The sequence below is a fragment of the Mustela nigripes genome, chromosome 3, assembly GCF_022355385.1.
Source record: "Mustela nigripes isolate SB6536 chromosome 3, MUSNIG.SB6536, whole genome shotgun sequence".
Taxonomy (NCBI): Eukaryota; Metazoa; Chordata; class Mammalia; order Carnivora; family Mustelidae; genus Mustela; species Mustela nigripes.
This window is the reverse complement of record NC_081559.1, coordinates 132820735-132846805: the sequence shown is the minus strand read 5'-3', so window position 1 is coordinate 132846805 and position 26071 is coordinate 132820735. Positions and strand designations below refer to the sequence as shown.

The 26071-nt window shown below is 35.4% G+C and overlaps 1 protein-coding gene across 9 annotated transcripts in view; it reads right to left on the bottom strand.

The window, feature by feature from the left end:
* CSPP1 (centrosome and spindle pole associated protein 1) overlaps positions 1-26071 on the bottom strand; it is a 168164-nt gene that overhangs the window by 80749 nt on the left and 61344 nt on the right. For 7 of the 9 annotated variants that reach the window (XM_059394672.1, XM_059394676.1, XM_059394673.1 and 4 more), the window contains 5 exons: positions 19260-19358; positions 17836-17903; positions 4179-4272; positions 2677-2734; positions 743-951 (listed from right to left, as the gene is read on the bottom strand). The exons of the other annotated variants lie outside the window; for them this stretch is intronic. In XM_059394672.1, the coding sequence (XP_059250655.1) occupies positions 743-951; positions 2677-2734; positions 4179-4272; positions 17836-17903; positions 19260-19358 (528 nt within the window). The remainder of the gene's footprint in view (positions 1-742; positions 952-2676; positions 2735-4178; positions 4273-17835; positions 17904-19259; positions 19359-26071) is intronic. 9 annotated transcript variants of the gene reach the window in all.

The window sequence follows — 26071 nt, the reverse complement described above, 5'->3', positions numbered from 1 at the left end:
TACAGCACAGAAAATATCAATGTTAAAAAAGAAAACCACTTAATTAAACACTCTCCTATAATAAATACATTAATAGTAAGCAAAAAAACAAGCTCAAATCCTACTAAGGGAAAATAGCGCCGTCCAGAAAAATACTAATGTTCACGAGAAAATTTTCTTTATGTACAGTCTCATATAGCATTATGCCTTTTATCTATAAAAATCAAATCCTTACCCTAATACCTAAGTTATAGGTTTTATAATCTCAACATTTTTTATTTCAGGTATTTGAGTTGCTTAGCCTGTAAGTAATTGCAGAGAGACTTGAAGGAAATAGAAGCCAAAATAAAGCAATATATACAAAAGAACCACATGAGAAATTTTTTTCCGCTTAAACTGAAAGAAGTAATCAGTGTTTGCCAAGTGGAAATTATAAAATTGAAGAAAATGTATAGCTTCCTGTATGTTAAAAATCTTTAAAAAACAAAATGTGACCTAAAACTAAATACTAAATGCAGTTAGTTACACAGTCTAAAACTATTAAAGCATCTTCAAACAGTAAAAGAATGTTTTAATGATTTCCCTTGTTTTTATAAGAGAAAAGACTAACAACACAAATTTTAAGAGAAATTCTTTCACAGAAGCTGTTAATCATAGAAATATCTCTGAAGGACAACTTAATCTGCTTCAGCAAATCCTTGTAAACCTGTAATATAATGATACCTTACCTAATTCCCAAACACAAAACATTTTAAACAAGCACCTGGGAGGCACCTTTTCACCAAGGGTGCAGGTGGGTCCAGTGAGCAAATCTTCATTCTGAGATGGGATGGAGTGAATTGATGGGATGGGTGGGGCAGATGGGGTAGATAAAGGAGGGAGAGGTGTCTGGAAAGCTACTCTGGGTCTTTCAGGTGGTATCGTCTCTTCAAAACGTCTTGGTGCCACACTAAACTGCTTTAGTCTATCAGGCTAAAATAAAGAAAAAAAATCTGTTTGTTACATATAATCATAAATTTAAAGGTAAAAATTTAAAGGTGGAAGGAACCTCAAAAGACCCTCTATCCCAGATTATAAACAGGCACTTTAGTTAGTAACAGAATAAAAGAATTTTTATAACTATAAAAGACTTTGAAGATCTAATCCTTATTTTATAAATGGGGTAAATGAGGCTCACTGAAAGTATATAAATCACCTAAGGCCTCACCATTAATAAGTAATCAAGCAAGAACTAGAGCCAGATATTAATTCTAAATATAAAACTCTATTATACTCTAACACTGTGTTATTTCTCTATCCAACTGCCTTTTCTGACATCAAGTATTCTCTAGAATGGTCAGCAAATGTTTTCTGATAGAAGCCAGACAGAAAATATACCAGGCTTTGCAAAACATGCAGTTTCCTCAGAACTACTCAACTCAATCATAGCACCAAAGTAGCCCAAAACAGTCTAAATAATAAGTGAGGGTGTGCTGCAATAGAACTTTATTTACAAAAACAGGAAGCAACTAGATTTGGCCACAGGCTACAGTTTCCTAACCCCTGTTTTAGAACATCATTTATGTATCTTTTCCTAAAATTTGACATCAAAAGTCAACCCCAAAGTAATGGTTTAACTATTGTATCTAATGTTCTTAGTTATTCTCATAAAGCAACTTGGCACTTAAAAGGCTGCTTCATTCAAATATAAATAAGAATGTCCATCAAATACTAATATAAACTATATATAATGTATCCATAAATTAAATGTTTAGCATACTACCATATTACATTAAAAAGTTCAAGATTTTAAAAGAAAGTTTTTGATTGTGAAAATTATTTCACAGGTATTCACTGATAGAGGAAAATATATTTAGCTTTAGAATTATCCTTTCTTCCCCACCATATTTAATTCCTCAGGAATGATTTCTCAGATTAATCTAAAAGTTTTATTCTATGAGCAGTCAAAAAGCACATTAGAGTAATATTAGCACAGTATTAAACTTCTTTAAATGGATAACTCAGAGGATATACCTAAAAGTTGCCTAAAGCTGAATAATTTTAAGTTGCTCTATTCTTTCTAAGAATGAACTTTTTAATGAAATTGAAGTTTCTTAGTCATCAAAGATAAAAACTTGCTGTAACATATCCCACTACAGAAAAAGCATATTTTGAGAAGAGCAATAAATTATTACCTCCTCCTTACTTAACTGCAATGATGTAATTCATTTCACTAAATGATGAGAATTGCAAAATTAAAGTAAAAACAAGATTATTATGTCTCTAGTTTTAGAGTAAATAAAAATTTCTAAAATGCTTAAACACTAGAATCAAAGATTTCTGTTTCTTTGGAAATCATTCAATCTAACAAGAGTGGTAAGATAAACTCGAGAAAAATATTAATATTTATTGCAAATTAAACTGAGATAACTTTCCCCTGGATAGCGCCTGTGAACAAGGCAGAAAGAACTAATTTAAAACAAACTAAAAAAAAAACACACACACATAAACAAAAACGCACATATGAAAAAGGAAAAATTATCTTAGAGGAATAAACAAGTAAAAGTTAGGACTTAGGTTTTATGAGAACTGAATTCATTACTATTCAAACTGGTCTACTATTATATTTTGCCCAATACCTTCTATCTCTACCTGTCATTACCACTGAGGCTTATTTAAATGAAAGAGTAAACATTAAAAGATGCCAGAAACACTTACTGATTTCTCAGGGTCTCGTACTCCAGAAGCTGCAACACTGAGTCCCATATCTTTTTCTCTGAACAAAATTAAAATTCTGTATATTAAACAGTTATAGCAAACACTATCAAAATCATAATCATTACTAAAACAAACTTAAACCCAAAGTTCATTCAGTAACATCTTCAAGTACAAGTAATTCCTTTAACTGACAATAAAATCTTAAATAATTCTGAAAACTACATTTTTTATTTAGTGCAAAATAAACTAGATTTCACATGTAAACTGACTTAAGTAAGTCTTAAAACTAGTGCCTGGAGTACTTCAAAGCCTCAACAATTCGCACAGAATTACAGAAGTAATTTTTTGCGAAACAAAAATGTTTAGGGAATGTGTATGTTTTGTTGACTAAAGGGTAAATAATTAAAAATTAATATCATACTTTTAAAGTATTTAAACAGAGTTTTTAAGAAAAAGATGTTACCAAAAAAAAAAAAAAAATGATGTTAGAAATGACTAAGATAAAACAATAGATAATGGCCTTTTCTAACATAGAGGAAAAAAAGCAAAACTAAAAGTTAATAGTATATGGCCTCTGGAAACAAGATATCTATTCCTAATTGTAAACTATAATTATTATTTCACAACTATTTCTACAAGAAAGATTACAAACACTGAGAGTCGGGGGCGCCTAGGTGGCGCAGTAGGTTAAAGCCTATGCCTTCGGCTCAGGTCATGATCCCAGGATCCTGGGATCAAGCCCCACATCGGGCTCTCTGCTCAGCAGGGAGCCTGCTTCCCCCTCCCTCTCTCTCTGCCTACTTGTGATCTCTGTCTGTCAAATAAATAAATAAATAAATCTTTAAAAAACAAAAAAACACTGAGAGTCGTATACAATATAAATCTATATGGATTTATCGTGATTATTTTTTTATATTGCATTTATGGGTATGCTTATAATTTCACATTGTTATAAAACAAAATACTTCCATTTCATATTTGTGGGCATGTAGATAACATTAAATGCTACTCTAAATAAAAAATTGAAGAAATAACCAAAGGTACATAAAAGGCCTGTTATAGAATATACAAAAAGTCTATTATCTGTTACCTATGGCACCATAAATGAACGTTCACATACTATTTGTTTTATTACCTTAGCTGATATAGAATGTAGAGGCTGAAATAGAAGTGACTTTCAAACACATAATCATCTTGGGAAAAATATTCCCATATTTTACTATATAATTGTCATCACCATATCATTTTACACAAAAGCATTTTTCAAAGATTTTATTTATTTATTTATTTATTTATTTTAGAGAGAAGGAGAAAGAGTACATGTGAGCAGGGGGAGGGAGAGAGAAGAACCTCAAATGTCCTCTGCAGGGCTGACACGTGACCCAAAATCAGGACCAGAGCTAAAATTAAGAGTCAGATTCCCAAATGACTAAGCCACCCACATACCCTACATAAATGCATTTTTATGTTCAAACATCTTTTTAAATGCAAACCTTCATTACCGTCTCTTGTTCTTCTGTTGTTCAGCCATCTGTTCCAACAGTTCTAGTCTGTATTTCTCTTTCCTTTTCTGAATAAGTTGTCTATCTTCACTTCCTAGAAAGTGGTAAGAAAAAAAAAAAAAAAAGATTTTAACTCTTAAGCAACATCTTCAACTAGAAACTTAGATTTTAAAAAGCCTCCATTTTTAATTACATCAAAGAGTAATTAATTACAGCACATGCAGAAACTATAAAAGGCAAAATTGCAAATTACCTCTTCAATTAATTTCATAATTTCTGAGTATCTTTTATATGTCAATCACCAAACACATCACGCTTTCCCAAACCTCTAAACTTAGTTGAAAACCTTAAATAAAAGAATACTCAGGGCACCTGGGTGGCTCAGTAGGTTAAGCCTCTGCCTTTGGCTCAGGTCATGATCTCATGGTCCTGGGATGAAGCCCCACATTGGGCTCTCTGCTCAGCAGGGAGCCTGCTTCCCCTCACTCTCTGCCTGCTTCTCTGCCTACTTGTGATCTCTCTCTCTCTGTGTCAAATAAATATATGAAATCTTTTTTTAAAAAAAAGAAGAGAAAAAGAATACTCTAAGGGAGCCCGCATGGCTCAGTCAGTTAAGCATCTGACCCTTGATTTCACCTCAGTTCATGACCTCAGGGTCATGGGATTCCACCCTGCATAAGGCCCCACACTTTGCTCCCTCTCCCTCTGCCCCTCCCCACCTCTCACATGCACACTTGGTCTGTCTCTGAAAAAAATTTTTAAAAATTAAAAAAAGAATAATAATCCCCATCCCCATTTTTCTAATAATTGGGATGATATCATCACTAATAACTCCTACAAGCCCCTTAAATTTGGTAAGTGTGTCCAAATTGAACACCTCAAAAGCAACTGCTCCTCTTTGTTTTTCTGGTAACAACAATAATATCAACCCTCTAAACCTCATGTAACTTTGCATGCTCATCATCTCTTTATTCACTTCATGTGTGGATCCTCTTATTATTCTCACCACCTTTAACTCTGGATAGTACCTGTCTACATTTCACCTGAATTGCAGCAATAACCTGATTAGTCTCCCCAATCGCCCTCTCTCCGCTCATGATTTTGTGATTACTGTGATTTTTTTAGACTACAGTTGACAATGTTACATTAGTTTCAGGTGTAGACACTGATTCAACAAGTCTTCACATTATGCTATGCTCACCGGGAATATAGCTATCATCTGTAACCATATAATGTTTTTATATATCATTGACTATATTCCCTATACTGTGTCTTTCATTCCCATGACATTCATTCCATACCTGAAAGTCTGTATCTGACACTCCCCTTCATCCATTTTGCTCATCTTCCCACTCTGCTCCCCTTTGGCAATCATCACTTTGTTCTCTATATATTAGGTTTGATTCCACATTTTTGCTTATTCATTTGTTTTTTTAGATCCCACGTATGAATGGAATCATATGATAGTTGTCTTTCTCTGACTAATCTCACTTAGCCATGATAACAACTCACTCTATCAAGGTTTTTGCAAGTGGCACAATCTCATTCTTTCTGTGGCTGTGTAATAATCCCCTGTCTGCATATTCCACTTCATTATCCTTTTGTCAACTGATGGACACTTAGGTTGCTTCCACATCTTGGCTATTGTAAATAACACTGCAATAAACAGAGGAGTACATATATCTTTTTAAATTAGGGTTTTCATTTTCTTGGGGTAAATACCCAAAAGTGGAATCAATGGATCATACTGCCTTTTTTTTTTTTTTAAGATTTTATTTATTTATTTGACAGAGAGATCAGAAGTATGCAGAGAGGCAGGCAGAGAGAGGGCGGGGAGTAGGCACCCTGCTGAGCAGAGAGCCCAATGCAGGGCTCTTTCCCAGGACCCTGAGACCATGACCTGAGCTGAAGGCAGAGACTTAACCTCTAAGCTACCCAGGCGCCCCTAGTACTGCATTTCTATTTTTAATTTCTTGAGGAACCTCCATACTGTTTTCCCCAGTGTACCAATTTACATTCCCACCAACAGTGTTTGAGAGTTCCTTTTTCTCTATACCCTAACATATTATTTCTTTTCTTTTTTCATTTTAGACATTCTGACAAGTATAAGATATCTCATTGTGGTTTTGATTTGTATTTCTCTGATGATTAGTGATACTGGGCATCTAGTGATATTGGGCATCTTTGCAAGTGTCCTTTGGTCATCTGTAGGTCTTCTTTAGAAAAAATATCTAGCCAAGTGCTCTGACCATTTTTAATCAATTTTTTAAAAGATTTTCTTTACTTATTTGACTCAGAGAGAGAGAGCAAGAGAGGGAACACACAGGGAACACAAGCAGGGGGAGTGGGAGAGGGAGAAGCAGGCTTCCTGCTGAGCAGGGATCCTGATGTGGGGCTCAATCCCAGGATCCTGGGATCATTACCTGAGCTGAAGGCAGACCCTTAACAGCTGAGCCACCCAGGCACCAATTTTTTTCTTTTCTTTTTTTTTTTTTTTTTTTTTGGTGTTGAGTTGTATAGGTTCCTTTTATATTGTGGATATTAATCACTTATTGGATGTATCATTTGCAAATATCTTCTATTTAGTAGGATGCCTTTTCAGTTTGTTTATGTTTCCCTTTGCTGTGCAAAAGCTTTTTATTTTGGTGTAGTTCTAATAGTTTATTTTTGCTTCTGTTTCCCTTACGGGAGACATTTCTAGAAAGATGTTGCTACATCTAATATTGGAGATACTACTGTGTTCTCCTCTAGGACTTTTATGGTTTCAGGTCTCACACTTAAGTCTTTAATCCATTTAAGTTTATCTTTGTGTATGGTATAAGAAAGCTGTTCAGTTCCAGTCTTCTAAATTGTAGCTGTCCAGTTTTCAAGCACCATTTATTAAAGAGATTGAAGAAAGAAAGAAAGAAAGAAAGAAAGAAAGGAAGAAAGAAAGAAAGAAAGAAGAAAGGTAAGGGAGGGAGGGAGAGAGGGAAACTGATCTGTCCAGTGTTATGCCAGTGCCATACTGTTTTGATTACTGGAAGCTTTGTGGGACTATCTTGAAATCTGGAATTGTGATACCTCCAGGGTTGTTGTTGTTGTTTTTTTTCCCCTCAAAATTTCTGAGTCTTTTGTAGTTCAATACAAATTTAGTATTATTTTTTTCTGGTTTTGTAAAAAAATTCCAATGGAATTTTGCTGGAAGTGTAGTGAATCTGTAGATTGCTGTGGGTAGTATGGATGTTTTAATAATACTAATTCTTCTACTGGTGACTGGGTGGTTCAGTCAGCTGAGCATCCAACTCTTGGTTTAAACTCAGGTCATGATCTCTGGGTTGTGGGATCAAGCCCCACATTCAGCAGAGTCTCCTTGAAATTCTTTTCCTCTTCTCCTTCACCTCAGCCCCTCTGTGTGCCTGCACACTTGCATCTGCTCTCTCTCTCTACACCCCACCTCTAAAAATATATATATAAATAAATCTTTTTTTAAAAATACCAATTTTTAATTCAAGAGCATGGAATATCCTTCCATTTGTTTGTGTCCTCCTCAATTTCTTTCATAAATGTTATTACTGCATATCATAATGATACTCCTAATCTAGATATGCATCTTCTGGAATACCACACAATCACTGGATATCAAAAATGCAACTCAACCAGCAATTTCTCTACTACCTTAATTATTAGTCTCCCTATCATCAGTGACTAAAGAGCATCTAAGTATGCCCATTAAGCCTAGATGTTAGCAACAGTGAAGCTCCCATAGGAGTAAGATGATTATATTAAGCAAGCTTAATAATGTTTTACATCAAAGTAGATTGATCCATTCTGCTTCTGATCATTATGGAGTAATAAACATAGAATACAACCTCCTACCATAAAAAGAAAATAATAAAACTAGGCAAAATATGAAATAATTATTTTTCAGACACTAGACAATAGGTAATACAAGACTATAATAACAGTGAAGGAAAATTAAGATGAGCCCTTTAAGCATCGCCACTTCTGCCTGAATACAATTTCCAGGCCATGGGTACAGGGAAGGAAAACCAAACAAAGCCAGAAAACTAAGCAAATCAGATAAAGATAAAAATTCAGGAGGCTAAAATGTCTAGAAGTTGGGCGCCTGGATGGCTCAGTCATTAAGCGTCTTCTGCCTTAGGCTCAGGTCATGGTCCCAGGGTCCTGGGATACAGCCCCGCATCGGGCTCCTTGCTCAGTGGGAAGCCTGCTTCTCCCTCTCCCACTCGCCCTGCCTGTGTTCCTCTCTCACTGTGTCTCTCTCTGTCAAACAAATAAATAAAATCTTTTTAAAAATAAAATAAAATAAAATATAAAATGTCTGGAAGTGTAGGGCAAATCTTCAAAAAGAAGCAAAAGAGCTTCAGGGGCACCTAGGTGGCTCAGTCAGTTAAGCATCTGAATCTTGATCTCAGGGTTATGAGTCCAAGCCCCACATTCAGCTCTACTCTGGGAATGGAGCCTACTTTAAAAAAAAAAAAAGTCTGTGGAGGGGAAGCCTCAGACTTTACTATGCATCGTATATAAATGCACAGGATAAAACTCCAATAAGCTGACAAAAAATTATGAAGGACACAAACTGAAAAATTCTTGGACATCCCCAAAGTAGAAATTCCAGCTTTAGCTAGGAATAGGAGTTCTCAGTGGTCTCCTATTCAAGGAAGAGCCCCCAGAAAGGTGATTTGATAGTAATAGGACCGAACTGCCCCTATGAAGTAGGCTACTTTAAAATGTCCCGAATAAAATTTTTAAAAAAGACCTCAAAAAGGTTAGTTCTTCAGTATCAGAAAAATGTGACTGTGGTAGACAAAATTCTGATAGATCCCATATTCCCTGCCTTCTGGTGCTGATTCCCTGTATAAAACTCTCCCCTAGGCAGGACCTATGACTTGCTTCTAGCCAACAGAATATGACAAGGTGAAAGGACCTTGCCAATGTGATTAGGGTCCCAATTCCAGATCAAATTTCAAGCCTGAATTAATCAAAAGGGAGATTATCTTGGGTGAGCCTGATATAATCAGGTAAAAGCCCTCCCTGAGTTTAGAGATTCTCCTTGCTGGCATAATAAAGTGAGCAGCCATGGTAAGAAAGCCCACGTGACAAGAAATTATGGATGCCCTCTAAGAACTATGGGCAGTCTCCAATAACATCCAGTAAGAAACCAAGGCCCTCAGTAATACAGCCACTAGTAAATGAATTCTGCCAACAATGTGAATGTGCTTAGAAGTAGATTCTCCCCTATTCAAGATTCAGATGAAGAAAACAGCCTGACACATTGATTATTATAGCCTTCAGAGACCTGAGCAGAGAACCTGCCTAAACTCCTGACCCACAGACACTGTAAGGTAATGTGAGATGTTCTGAGCCATAAAATTTGTGCTTATCTTTGAATCAGCAATAGAAAACTAATATAATGACCATTAACCATTAGAAATGTTAGTCAATAGAAAAAAACACATGAACAACAGACGATGGAACAACAAAAAGATATTAAATTAGCTATCAGAACTATGCCCAAGTATTAAATAAAAATAGGAACACAGGGACAACTGGCTGGTTCAGAAGGTAGAGCCTGTGATTCTTGATCTTGGGGCCAGATTTCAAGCTTCACGTTGAGCATGTAACTCACTTAAACAAACAAACAAACAACAACAACAACAAAAACTGTGTTCCCTCTTTTGCTGTGTCTCTGTCAAATAAATAAATAAAAGCTTTAAAAAAATATTTTTTAAAAAGGGGCACCTGGGTGGCTCAGTCGTTAAGTGTCTGCCCTCAGCTCAGGTAATGATGTCAGGGTCCTGGGATCAAGCCCCGCATCGGGATCCCTGCTAAGTGGGAAGCCTGCATCTCCCTCTCTCACTCCTCTGCTGTGTTCCCTCCTCTCTTACTTGTCTCTCTCTGTTGAATAAATAAAATCTTCAAAAAATATATTTTATAAAAATCAACTGGGTTTAATAAAACTTTAAAAATATGTATTTCTAAAGATTTATTTACTTGAGAGAGAGAATGTGTGCAGGGGGAAGGGCTGAGGGAGAGAAAGAACCTACAAGCAGGCTCCCCAGGTGAGCTTGGAGTCTGACACAGGGCTTGATGCCTGCACTCTGAGATCATGACCTGAACCAAAAGCAAGAGCTGGCCATTTAACCAACTGAGCCACCGAGGTGTACCACCCATCTTTGTTTTTTCTTTTTTTTTTAAGATTCATTAAAATATATATATATATATATATATATATATTTTTTTTTTTTTAAAATAGGACCATAATGAGGAAGAAATAGAAGTTGTTATTTAAAAAAAAAAATGGGGAGTTTTGTTTCTACTTAGCAGAAAGCTACAAGAGAACACTGTTCAAACCCTACAATGGGGAAAAAGCGCATCATCTATAAAACTGTAACTTTTAAAAAGCCCATTAGAGAGCTGAGGTTATAAGCAACCAAATGAAGTGAATTCCAAAGGGTATAGTAAAAACCAATTCAAAGAGAGATGGGATAATCCAACAAATTTTTTTACCTTTCCTAGAATGTGGAGAAGTAGGCAGCTGCCTTAAAAGGAGGTATGAAACCTGAAATGTTAATGAATTCTTAAAGGCTTTCTGTGGGCTAGAGTTAAAAACATAGATTCTCTGGAAAACCCAGACACAAGAGGAATCTGCACTCACTTCTCCACCTCCACCAGATGTTTCTGAGAGAGACTGGAGACAGGACAACATGAGACACAAGAAAGAGACCATTCTGAGGCCAAATAACACTGCATGCTTTCCCAATCCTTCTTTCATAGAAAGCAACAGCTGTATTCTATTGGTTGAACAGCAGAAAACCTTCTGGACCCAGCATTCTGCACTTATGAGGTTCTATTACTGTTAGGGGGAAGGGTAGGAAATTCTCACCCAAGACCCTCCACAAACATAAAGGAAGAGTTTGGCTACCACTCTGGGAAGCATCAGGAACACTGAGAGAGACTCACTTCTGAGAACCAGATGCAAAGAATCAGCCTTCCACCAAAGAAAAGGCAACAGAAATCACTCTGTCAGAGTCAGGCAGGTTCTGCTGAAAATTAAAGTGCAGGCACACTGAGAAAATTCCTCCAGCACTCCAGGTCCCACACTAAGACAGAGAATTTAAAACATTTCTAAACAAATGGTAGAAGAAGAGTTGAAAATCATTAAACATGCACAAGACATGAACATCTATATCAACCAATTGATGTACTTGACATATAAAAGCCACTACACTCAACAACCATATAATGCGCATTCTTTCAACTACAAACTAAAACTTCACCAAGATGAACTATATTCTAAGCCATTAAAAACATTTTTTAAATTCAAATTTGAAATAAATGAAATTATACCAACTTTTTTGGATCGTAAGGGAATTAAACAAGCAGTCAATAATAAAAAGACAGGAGGAAAATCCCCAAATATTTGAAAATTTAAAAGCATACTTCTAAATAATCCATGATTCTTTTATAAACCCCATAATATATTGTTATTTTTGCTCTAAGTAGTCATTGTTTTAATTTTTAAAATAAAGCAAAAGACTCCAAATTAGATCCTTGAGACAAAATTATAGGAAGACAAATTTCAATTCAATTGAAATGAGAATTTTATAACAATCTCATTATGCTACCTCTGGAGTTCCCTATGGTTCCATACATATATAGGCTGGGCAGGGGGGTAACTCATGAGATAAATCACTGGATTAAATGATTTTAAATGGTTTGTCCTAAGCATTAGAGTCTACTGTCTCACCAAATATTCATGCATAAATTTCAGGATTACAATAATGGTAAATTTATGCCATTCAATGTTAAAATTTCAGGGCAGAGTAATCCGTTTATTGATAAAATTATTTGTCAGTGGGCTCTGAACAAAGAAAGCCATTTCTCCAATTTTTCATGTTTAACAAAATACATCATAAGAATGAAGCCTTTACTCTCACCTACTAATAGGTTACACTGGTAAATTCTCACTTAAAGACACTACATTAGAATAAAACTCTAGGGGTGCCTGGGTGACTCAGTAGAGCAGCTGACTCTTTAATTTTGGCTCAAGTCATGATCATGGGGTCCTGGGATCAAACCCCACATCAGGATCTGATTGTGTTCTCTCACTCTCAAATAAATAGATCTTAAAAATAAAAAAATTTAAAAAAAAAAGAATAAAACTCTAGTTGCTATGCCCTATTTTCTCATAATAGCCATTTCAAGAAAACAAAAATTTGAGAATATCTCAATAAAATGTCTCTAATCCTAGATTTAAATTACTGGCTACTTTCAGGTTGAATGAATCTAAACTTTTATCCAATTTCCTCACATACTTCCCTTGAAATCAAATTTCAGGTCATTTGTTCTAATAGTTTTTACACAGAAAACAGACTACTTTTCTATTTTAAAGTTATACATAGGAAATAAGTAAGGGCCTCTCTTCACACTGTTTCTGAAATTATGACAAGTAGCAAATCAACATTCTTATATTAACCAGTGACCTTCATTTCTGATAAAATAAACAGAAAATCTGTATTATGATCATGGTTTGAACAAACACCTTCTCAAACTACTGGGAAAGAACATAGGAAAAGGATGTTTATCAAGGGATAAAAAGGTTTAGTTCAGGGAAACTAAACTTATAATGTAAGGCAGTTCTATACTAGCTAAAGAAGAAAAAGAAGAAGAATGAAGAAAAAAAACTATTGCATATAAAACAGAATATAAGAAATAGCTACACTACAATGAAGTTACTGAAATTAATATTTCATTTATCTTCTATGGAAAGCTCATCATTAAATAAAGTTATTTCACTTTAAAGTTATACAAGGAGCTATACAGTACACATTAACTATTTAGCATATAGAGTCTACCATAAAGTAAGCACTAGATAAGAGTTTTCTGTTATTAATAAAAATAGTTTTAATGACAACACTGACATCTCACTAAAGACCCTATCTAGAAAGGAAGGAGCAAGATGGTAGAGGAGTAGAAGATCGAAATTTTGTAGGGTCCCAGGAATTCAGCTAGATAGTTATCAAACCATTTTGAACACCAACAAACTCAATAGGAGATAGAAGAAAAGAATAGCAGCAATTCTACCATTTTCTGGAAGGTAGAACATGCAGAGAAGTGAATCCAAGGCAATACACGGAAGATAGGGAAGACAGACCCCAGAAAGGAGGGGCCAGCTCCCGCAAAACAGAGAGCAGCAGAGCACAAAATCAGAACTTTTAGAAGTCTACTCCACTGAGGGACATTGCTCCAGAGGCTAAGTGGGGGTGTGGGGGAGCCTTCACTGCAATAGTGTGGTATCAGGTCCCTCAGGGTCACAAAAAGACCAGGGGTGCCTGTGTGCGGCAGAGCCCGCGGGTACTGGAGCAGAGAAGCCATCTACAGAGATGGAGCCAAGGACTGGTCTCTCAGCTGGGGGTTACCTTAAAAAATGATCCCCGGCAGAGTCAGGCCACTGCTCTTCAAGCAGGGAACCCACAAGGCGGCAGAATCAGGGAGATCACCGCCCTTCCACCACCAGGCGGAACGGTGCATGAGCACACTACAGTAATCTGCTGGGTTTGGAGACTCCAAATGGGGCCATGTGCCAGAAACAGAAATGCACTGTAACAGGCCAGGTGAGCATGAAGCACAGCCAGAGACTGGGGAGACAGGAGTAACTGACTGCTTTTCTCTGAGGGCACACTGGGCAGCTGGGCCCCAAGCACTCAGCTCCGCTGGGTCAGATATTAGGAGGCCACCACTTTCGTTCTCTTCTGCCATCCTGAACAGAAAGCATTCAGGGAAAAAAAAGCTACAGAGAGCAAACCCAAGCAGATTACTTAGCCAGCCCCCTCTAAGGGCAGTGGAATTCTGCCCGGCAAAGACATTTGAGAATCACTACAATAGGCCCCTTCCCCAGAAGATCAGCAAGAACATCCAGCCAAGACCAAGTTCACCAATCATGAGAACTGAGGAACTCCAGAATGAGGGGAATGCAGCATAAAGAGTTCATGACTGTATTCCCCATGATTCTTCAGTCTTTCAAAGTCAAAATTCATTAGATTTCATTCTTATTCTATTTTTTTAACTTTTCCTCTTTCTTATTTTAATCTATTTTATCTTACCAATACCTTTTAAAAAATCATTTTTAATTTTCACTGCTATAGTCATATTCTATCCCTCATTGCATTTAATCTTATTTGTTGTATACATATAAGTTTCTCTTTATTTAAAATTCTGGGATACAGTTTCTTCTAACAGATCAAAATATACCCTAAATCTAGCATATAGCTTGGTTCTAGTCTCCAGCCTGATCACATTCTTTCCTTTTTTTCCTTTCTTTTTTCAACCAACTTATCAATTCCTTTTTTAAAATATTTTTTAATTTTCATGTTCAGTCATATTTCATCCCTACAACATGTTTACCCTTATTTGTGTGTGTGTGTGTGTGTGTGTATATATATGTTTTTCTTCCTTAAAATTGTGGGAGGCATTTTTTTCTAAGAGACCAAAATACACCCAAAATCAGATGTGTGGATCTGTCCTATTCACCAGCCTAATTATATATGTGTGTGCGTATGTGTGTATATATATATATGCATATATATACATATATATGTATGTGTGTATATATAGGTATATGTATATAGATATGTACTTTTTTTTCTCCCCTCCATTTCAGGTCCCTTCTGATTTGGTTAGCATATATTTTTCTGGGGTCATTGCTACCCTTTTAGCCCAAGGCCAGATGCCTTCCCAGGGGAATTCTACCAAACATTTAAAGAAAAATTTTCCTGAAACTGTTCCAGAAAAAGAGAAATGGAAAGAAAATTTTCAAACTCATTTGATGAGGGCAGCATTACCTTGATCCCAAAACCAGACAAAGACCCCATCAAAATTACAAATCAATATCCCTGATGAGCATGGATGCAAAAGTTCTCAGCAAAACCCTGGCCAATAGGATCCAACAGTACATTAAAAGGATTATTCACCATGACCAAGTGGGATTTATTCCTGGGCTACAATGTTGGTTCAATATCTACAAATCAATCAATGTGATAAAATACATTAATAAAAGAAAGAACAAGAACCATATGATACTTTCAATACATGCTGAGAAAGCATGTGACAAAGTAGAGCATCCTTTCCTGATCAAAACTCTTCACAATATAGGGACAGAGTGTACATCCCTCAATATCATAAAAATAATCTATGAAACACCCACAGCAAATATCATTCTCAATAGGGAAGAACTGGGAGCTTTTCCCCTAAGGTCAGGAACATGGCAGAGCTGTCCATTATCACCACTGCTATTCAACATAGTACTAGAAGTCCTAGCCTCAGCAATCAGACAACAAAAGGAAATTCAAGGCATCCGAATCGGCAAAGAAGAAGTCAAACTCTCACTCTTTGCAGATGATATGATACTTTATGTAGAAAACCTGAAAGACTTCACTCCAAAACTGCTAGAACTCCTATAGGAATTCAATAAAGTGTCAGGATATAAAATCAATGCATGGAAATCAGTTGCATTTCTATACACCAACAATAAAACAGAAGAAAGAGAAATTAAGGAGTCGATCTCATTTACATTGCATTCAAAACTGTAAGATACCTAGGAATAAACCTAACCAAAGAGCAAAGACTCTGTACTCAGAAAATTATAAAGTACTCCTAAAAGAAATTGAGGAAGACACAAAGAAATGGAAAAATATTGGGGCACCTGGGTGGCTCAGTGGGTTAAAGTCTCTGCCTTCGGCTCAGGTCAGGATCTCAGGGTCTTGGAATAGAGTCCCACATCAGGCTCTCTGCTTGGCAAGGAGCCTGCTTCCTCCTCTCTCTCTGCCTACTTGTGATCTCTCTCTGTCAAATAAATAAAATCTTGAAAAAAACAAAAAAAGAAATGGAAAAATGTTCCATGCTCATGGGTTGGAAGATAAGAACTTGTGAAAATATCTATGCTACCTAAAGCAATCTACACATTTAATGCAATCCCTATCAAAATACCATCAACTTTTTTCAAAGAGATGGAACAAATAATCCTAAAATTTATACGGAACCAGAAAAGACTCCAAATAGCCAGAGGAATGTTGAAAAAGAAAACCAAAGTTGGCAGCATCACAATTCCAGACCTTAAGCTCTATTACAAAGCTATAATCATCAAGACAGTATGGTACTGGCACAAAAACAGACACATAGATCAATGGACCAGAAGAGAGAGCCCAGAAATGGACGCTCAACTCTATGGTCAACTAATCTTTGACAAGGCAGGAAAGACTGTCCAATGGAAAAAAGAGAGTTTCTTCAACAAATGGTGTTGGGAAAACTGGACAGCCACATGCAAAAGAATGAAAATGGACCAATTCCTTACACCACACACAAAAAGAGATTCAAAATTGATGAAAGACCTCAATGTGAGACAAGAATCCATCAAAATCCTTGAGGGAACAGATAGCAACCTCTTCGACGTGAGCCACAGCAACTTCTTCCTAGAAACATGCGAAAAGCAAGGGAAGCAAGGGCAAAAATGAACTATTGGGCCTTCATCAAGATCAAAGCATCTGCACCGCAAAGGAAACAGTCAATAAAACCAAAAGACAACCGAAAGAATGGGAAAAGATATTTTCAAATGACATATCAGATAAAGGACTAGTATCCAAAATCTATAAAGAACTTACAAACTCAACATCCAAGGAACCAATAATCCAATCAAGAAATGGGCAGAAGACATGAACAGACATTTCTGCAAAGAAGACATCCAGATAGCCAACAGACACATGAAAAAGTGCTCCACATCACTCAGCATCAGGGAAATACAAATCAAAACCACAATGAGGTATCACCTCACACCAGTCAGAATGGCTAAAATGAACAAGTCAGGAAATGACAGATGCTGGCGAGGATGCGGAGAAAGGGAACCCTCCTACACTGTTGGTGGGAATGCAAGCTGGTGCAACCACTCTGGAAAACAGTGTGGGGGTTCCTCAAAAAGTTGAAAATAGAACTACCCTACGACCCAGCAATCACACTATTGGGTATTTACTCTAAAGATACATATTTAGTGATCTGAAGGGGCATGTGCACCTAAATGTTTATAGCAGCAATGTCCACAATAGCCAAAGAACCTAGATGTCCATCAACAGATGAATGGATAAAGAAGATGTGGTATATATATATACAACGAATACTATGCAGCCATCAAAAAACCCCCAAATTTTGCCATTTGCAATGAAGTGGATGGAACTAGAGGGTACTATGCTAAGTGAAATAAGTCAATCAGAGAAAGAAAATTATTGTATGATCTCTTGGATATTAGGAATTTGAAAGGCAGGGTGGGGGTTGGGGATAGGAGGGAAAAATGAAACAAGATGGCACTGGAGAGGGAGACAAACCATAAGAGACTCAACCTCAAGAAACAAACTGAGGGTTGCTGGAGGCAGGACAGGAGGGACAGGGTGGCTGGGCGATGGACAATGGGGAGGGTATGTGCTATGGTGAGTGCTGTGAATTGTGTAAGACTGACAATTCATAGACCTGTACCCCTAAAAAAAATAATACATTATATGTTAATAAATTTAAAATATACCAAAAAAAAAAAAAAGGAAAAAGAAAGAAAAAAGCCTTGTTTAGAACAATCTGCAAAAGTTTAATCAACTGGATGTTTTGTACATACCAAAGAGCATTCCTGCAAAAGGACTACAGAGCTCTCTGTTAGATTTGGATGGTTCATTGTCTCGAGCACTAAAACAAAAAAGAAAAAGAATTAGAGGCCAGATGATTTTCAAGTAACAAAAATTTAAAGTAAACCGTAGGTATGAGTTATGGGGCTTTCAAAGTACTATGGACACCATAATAGTCACATATTTTAAAGTCAGGGTAAAATCACAGCATTTTCTTTCTTTATACAGTAGGACCTTGATATTCACACTCTATAAATATATAACCTTTTTCTTCAGCTTGCATCAATGGCTCTATAGATTCCCAATAAAACCCTTTTTCATAAGAACAGTTAACCCAGTTAGGAAAATGAATATAAATACACATAAATCCTAATAAAAAGAAAAGAGATACTTATTCACATGCTTGAAAAAGATCATCTCTTAAAAACCCCTTCCTTATAGAAATAACGAGGAAAAAAAAAGACAACCCCTCAATTGAAACCCAATCAGACCCAAGCAGCAAATTATCTTTACTCAAGCACTTGTACATAATACTTTTTTTCAAAGAAAATAGACACCTTTCCTGACATATGACATTACTATCTTCATTATACACTACAGATTGGGAATCGTTTATACTTATGTACAAAATAAGAAAGCCACCAAAATGATAAAAACTATCAACAAAAAGAGAACATAAATATAAAATACATATAATTTCTGTTTTTTCATCATGACAGAATTATTATGAGCATGAATTTTACAAAGTAAGCATAAAAGTTACCTACCTACTCAATGGGCTGAAAATTTAAAAAAAATTTTTTTCAAAGGAAAACTCACATTGCAGGAACATTTTCAATTTATTTCCACACAAGTTATATCACTCCTGTAACTCCCAATGTATATTATTGAATTTTAATCCATTAAACTACATGCTTATTTCTCCTTACATTATTTCAAACAAATTTATATATACTTTATAATTATAGGGACTTATTTGGAACACCTTGGCACACTTATAATCAAACATTGCTGTTCAAAAGAATGCTGTAAAGTACTATAAATTCTCATTTAACACCATTCACTTAATTCTTTTATTTTTCCCTTTAATTATTTTCTTATTAAATAAGGACAGCTGTTATCATACTATACCGTTCTACTTATTCAGTAAGCCCGTTTTTTTGGTTTTTGGTTTTTGTTTTCTTTAATTTATTTGACAGACAGAGATCACAAGTAGGCAGAGACCAGCAGAGAGAGAGGGGGAAGCAGGCTCTGCACTGAGCAGAGCGCCCAATGCGGGGCTCGATCCCAGGACCCTGAGACATGACCTGAGGCTTTAACCCACTGAGCCACCCAGATGTCCCCAGTAAACCAGTTTTAGTGGTTGCCGTTTCACAGTGTAAAGACTGAAAGGCAGAATTCATATGACATACTATACCTTTTATTTCCAGCAGATGAAATGCGTATGTTTGACTGTTCTGTGACATCACCACCATGCTCCATGGGAGGTACATCCCCTCGTCTGTTCCCGTACATCCTTAAAAACACATTAGCTTATAGAGCTTGCTCCACGTACAGTGGACCTTCTTACATCTCTTTGGTGCTTTTACATTTGATATTGGAAATGTTAAAGGGAACAAAGAGTTATAATGAAGTTTTACTGCAAACACATTTGAAAATTAATTTGAAGGAGATTTAATTCAAGTATGACTTGCTGGTTAATAAGAGAAACAGAGTTTGGATTCAATAGTCTTTAAAACAAAGGTTATTATAAATTATTCCAATATAACTTCTAGAAAATTTTAATTTCAAAACTCTGCATATACTCATTTTATCATTCATTTAATTCAAAGAATTAATTAGTACCTATTACATGTCAAGTACTATTTTTTTTAAGCATTGGGTATATGAACATGGTCCTTGCCCTCATGAGCATTACAGACAATTTCACAATGAGATCTCTTTTTTAAACAAAATTCATAGATTCTGGAAATTATCTCACTGCATATATAAAGCTTTTTATCTTAAAAATGTAGCAGCTGTCTTACCATTAAGTTAAATGTGGCAAGGCACAACATTTGCTAACACTGTAAATCACATGGAAGAATAAATATTAGCAATAGGTGAAGGGAAAACATTATAAACAAATAGTCTGATACATTGGTAAAAAATTATCACTTTACTCACAAGGTCATGAGCAACAAAAAAGAAAGAAAGGAATTTTTTTAATCATTTTCAGAAAATAATCCTTGAAATTTTTTCAATTAATCTTTTTTTTTCCACTTGGCAAACACTGACTTCTTCAGCTTAACTCCTCATACCAGAGAAACCAACATGACTTTTCACACCAACATTTATCAGCATCCATGAAAATCAGCATTTCACAAGTTATATTTCTTCACGTGGATGTTAACAAACTATATTTTCTCTCAAAAGGACTATTAGAGAGAAATATGGCTGTTAAAGTATTATCAATATTGTGAGTGAATTTCATTTTCACATTAAGAAAAATGGCAATTTTTAGGAGAAAAACTTTTCGTTCTCCACAGAGCTAGCACAGAAGTCTTTCTTCACTTGTGTCCATCACACAAGCCGCTGTCAATATTATCTGTGGGGAAAAAATTATCCAGAATTGTGACCTTCAACGTATATGACCTGGAATGACACATAAATAGCTTTAAAAAAATTTTTTTTACGATTTTCTTGATTTATTTGACAGACAGAGATCACAAGTAGGCAGAGAGGCTGGCAGAGAGAGAGGGCAAAGCAGGCCCCCTGCTGAGCAGAGAGCCAGATGCGGGACTCAATCCCAGGACCCTAGGATCATGACCTAAGCCAAAGGTAGAGGCTTTACCTCACTGAGCCACCCAGGCACCCCAAATAACTTCAATTTTTTATCCATATCTAAAGCAACAGAACCCTCCACAAGCCCTTCCAAAAAGGAATGTCAACTTATTTCAACTTATCAAAACAGAGCTGGTTTTAGATCTAAAACCTATGTGCTCAAATCTGTTTTAATCTGACGTAACAGTTTAGCATCTCTCATTCCCTATTTCTACCACTTAAAGAATTGATAAATATAAACTCAAATTCAAATTTGTAATTAATAATTCCAAGCAACCAGATTTAGTTATACTTGTCTATATTCAATATGCATGAGCAGAAAAAAGTTAATAGCACAGGCCTAAAATTGCCTATCCTTAGAAATACCTATTTGGAGGGCAGGCCCTTGGCTGGCACCTGGGAACATAGATTTTGGGGGGAGTCCTACCATTCTCAGGACTAATAAAGAGTGGCTCACTGTACCTAAACTGTTTATACAAACAATATAGTTTTTGCTGAAATCTGCTTTCCTTCAAGAAGTTCAGAATTTTCATATATCCTTGGTGCCTATGTGACCAGCCATCAATAAAAACATTGGGCACTGACTCTCTAATGATCTTTCCTAGTAGACAACATTACACCCATGTTGTCATATTTCAATGCTGGAGGAATTAAGCACATCCTGTGTGACTCCACTAGGACAGAACTCTTGGAAACTTGTGCCTGCTTGCCTTCAGATTTTGTCCAAGGCTCTTTTTACTTTGCTGATTTTACTTTGTATCCTTTTGCTGTAATAAATCATACCCATGAATATAACTGTATAAGGAAGTCTTGTGAGTCCTCCTGATGAATTACTGAACCTGGGGGTAAACTCCCATGACTCAACAGACAAAAGTAAATGTGTTGATGTGGTACAGTGCTGCCTCCCAGCAAATTAGAGAAATTTAAAGTTACAATTTTTTAAAAACCTATCTCGCCAAACTATGGAAAGAACCTAGATGTCCATCAACAGATGAATGGATCAAGAAGATGTGGTATATATACACAATGGAATACTATGCAGCCATCAAAAGAAATGAAATCTTGCCATTTGCGACAACATGGAGTGTATCATGCTTAGTGAAATAAGTCAAGCGGAGAAAGACAACTATCATATGATCTCCCTGATATGAGGAAGTGGTGATGCAACATGGGGGCTTTAGTGGGTAGGAGAAGAATAAATGAAACAAGATGGGATTGGGAAGGAGACAAACCATAAGTGACTCTTAATCTCACAAAACAAACTGAAGGTTGCTGGGGGGAGGGGGTTGGGAGAAGGGTGGTGGGGTTATGGACATTGGGGAGGGTATGTGCTTTGGTGAGTGCTGTGAAGTGTGTAAACCTGGCGAGTCACAGACCTGTACCCCTGGGGATAAAAATATTTGTTTATAAAAATAAAAAATTAAAAAAAATTTTTAAAAAACCCTATCTCGATTTTAAAAGCTAAAATTAAAGGCTACTTATTATACAATTTATCCAAGAGTTTGTGACTTTCTGCATTTTCAGTTAGGTTTCCTAAAAACAACATTGAGACTTGCAATTCTAGCTTATCTTTATGCAGTTGTACCAAAGTATGATATATCCAAAGCATCTGTATTCAAAGCATCTGTATACCAAAGTATGATATATCCAAAGCATCCAAAGCATTGTATCCAAAGCAAAAAATGTTTTGTAGGTTCTTCAGTATATATAACTATCTCAATAAGGTAAGCACCATAAACACAAAACGTCATTTTCAAAGTCCATTCTAAATTAAAGAAATTTAAGAAATTATTTTTGGGTAAAGTTAAGGTCTGATTGTTAAATTCTATAGTAAAATTATAAGGCTTCCTAATGAAGTGCCCATAGGGAATATAGCTTTAAAAAAAAAAAATCATTACCATAACAATAAAAATCCCGTCTTGTCACCAATAAAATCAAAATCTTGTCATGATAAAATCAAGACTAGAGAAACGTTTAAGAGGCCAAAGAAAAGTAGAGACATACATTTCACTAAAAAGGATAAAATAAAATCTTAAGGCATCCTATTTAATTTTATGGAATGACTCATGATATGACTATGCCTATTTTGTTAAATCAATGAAAAATTACTATTTACAGAGATTTTATAAATATTTTTAAAATTTACTACTATATTAAAAACAAAAACAAAAACAGAAGGGAAACCAATAAGCTATAAAGCCAAATTACAGAATAGCAAGTAAACTACCTTATTTCCTATTAAAATACCCTCATAATTATAATGGAATTTCCTTAATTTACTGAACTTTTTTTTTTATATTTCTAATAAATCTAACATCTAATCACTATTAACTACCCCTGTCAGCTCCTTTAACAGCTGTTATGTGGTCTTATAATATATCTTAAAAACCTCTATTGAGGGGTGCCTGGGGAGCTCAGTCAGTTAAGCGCCCAACTCTTGATTTCAGCTCAGATCATGATCTCTAGGTCAGGTCATAACAGGCTCTGTGCTGGGTGTAGAGCCTGCTTAAGATTCTCTCTCTCCCTCTGCCCTTCTCCCGACCCCACATATACTTGTTTGCTCTCAGAAAGAAAGAAAGAAACAAACAAACAAACAAACAAAGAAAAAATGAAAAGAAGCCTTTACTGAGACAATGAAGTTCTCCAGAAAGACGGGAATTGGTGAGAGCCAATAGTGTTTTCATCATTTCTATCTCTTCTCTTCAATCCTCTCAACATTAAAAAAAACCAATGAATGGTAATAGTAATGAACTCAACTAAATGTCTAAGAACAATCTGATTCTAATGAAAGTTCAGGAGTTCAATTTGGGTCATTTGTTCCTGAGAAGTCCTTTCTGTTTAGTTATACCTTTAAAGCCAGTACCAGATTAATTAAAACTATCCCTGAGACCCAGAACCAATGTCTCTAAATATTCTATGGCTTTAAATCCATAGATTGGTTTACCGCACCTCAATCCACTGATTTTGTCAGAGACAACCTCAAATAAGAATTTGCTTTCTTTGACAAACCAAATCAGATTTAACTGAAATAATAAAATAATTGTAAGTGGTTTCCATCATCCTATCAAAAGAAAAAGTTTAACAGGTATGCTAAATGGAAAAAGCTTTTTCTCTCTCTCTACTTCCTGAAGACATGGGTCAATAACTTTAATTAGGTTCAAACCTCAATGCCCAAGGAAACCAGGTATAGGCTAGAGGCCAAGTTTACTCTAAAAATTAACACATGTGTCTACCTTCCAAAAAATAATTACTCTTACAGAAGCAAAGCAAATTCTCTAACAGCATAAGTTTTATTCCAGCTAATTTAAATATAAATGAACAACTCCTATGTGATAATGAATAACTTACTTTTTTCCTTAACAAACCACCGAATCAAACTACTTTAGGAATAAATTTGCAATGTTTTATGCTATCAAGAATAACACACTGTAAAAATAAAATATTTACCATCTATTGGTCCTAGACTCATACAGCTCAAAGCAAAGAAGAAACAAATTTCTCCTTACTTAAAAAAAATCATCTAATTCATAAAATGGCTACATCATCTTGTTTTCATACCAAGAACTTCTCTAATGTGAATGAATTCTGCTATTATAGGTACTCTCCTAAATGTTAAAAGAAAAATACTGAGCTGTTAACTGTGGGTTACCATTTTCCTGTTTTCGGTTATTTCAAAATTTTATTTGCTTTAATTCAGTAACAGTGTTTTTCTAATATCAAGGACATCTTTAAAATGGAGAAAAAAGTTAGTATTAGAGGCCCTTCCAGAAACAAATGAAAATTAATATGTATTAGGAAAAAAAGTATTAAATAACTCAAGTTTTAATGAACCATTTCTCCTCATTTACATTTTACAATTAAGCATGCACATTTCTTAGAATGTCCCACAGTAAGTAAGCACGTACTCATCTATGTGACTAACATACAGATTCTAATTTCAGATGGAATGTTATTTCAGAATTTTATTAAATAACTACTAAGATTACAAGCTAACAAATATCAACAGTTAAATATAATGAAAGTGCTAACTGCATTAATCACATAAAAACTTTAAAAAAGCATGTTTTTAAAGCTAAAAGTTTCTTTTACTCATTAACATTGGTCATAAAGTAAACACAATAACGTGATATATTAACTTATCCAGTTCAAGTTAAAAACTAATAAAGACTAGGATGACCACATTTAAGTAGAGGCCACAAACTTCAAAGTACTACGAAATACACCACTACCTTCAATTTCTAAAGTTCCTCAAACATAAATTTTAGTCAAATTGTAAATATTTATAAATAAATAACACATAAATAAACACACACGCATAGACAAAGAATGCAAGTGTCAAGCAAAATGCTAACTACCTTGTTAATTATTTAAAAACACTGGCCAATGATTAATGATAGTTCAGAAGTGTAACCTCATTCCTGGGCTTTAGCTTTCCCATATCTAAAGTGGGTAAAACAGTTCATTAATAAATACATTATCATACTTGAAATTATTTATGCGGTAATTAAAAAAAAAGTGAAACCAAAAATATAAAACTCAAAAATTGTTTTAAAATTAAAACTGGAGGGGCGCCTGGGTGGCTCAGTGGGTTAAGCCGCTGCCTTCGGCTCGAGTCATGATCTCAGAGTCCTGGGATCGAGTCCCACATCGGGCTCTCTGCTCAGCGGAGAGCCTGCTTCCCTCTCTCTCTCTCTGCCTGCCTCTCCATCTACTTGTGATTTCTCTCTGTCAAATAAATAAATAAATAAAATCTTTAAAAAAAAAAAATTAAAACTGGAATTTATCACATGCTGACTTTTAGAAGAAAAAAAGAGAAAAAGAGAAACTTACAAAAATGAAGGAAAATTAATTTTGTACTTCTCATAACCAGTTATAATTATTTTTTGTCAAGAACTTCAGGTTAATATTACATTATATCATGAATAAATGCTTAGACAAAAAACAAGGAAGAACATTACATAATGATAAAGGGATTAATCCATTGAAAGGAGATTAACAATTGTAAATATCTATGCAGCCAACATAGGATCACCTAAGTTCATAATGCAAATATTAAGAAACATAAAGTGAGAAACTGACAGTTATATAATAATAGTAGAGGAATTTAACACCCCACTTACATCAGTGGGTATCATCCAGACAGAAAATCACTAAGAAAACAGTGGCTTTGAATGACACATTACATCAGATGTATAAAGAACAGTCCATCCAAACACAGCAGAATACACATTCTTTTCAAGTGCACATGAAACATTCCACAGGATAGATCATATGTTAAGCCACGAAATAAATCAGAATGAATTTAAGAAGCCTAAAATCCTATCAAACATCTTTTCCAGCCATAAGTATGAAACTAGAAACAAATTATAAGGGGAAAAAAGAAAAAGACAGAGAGAGAAAGCAAGT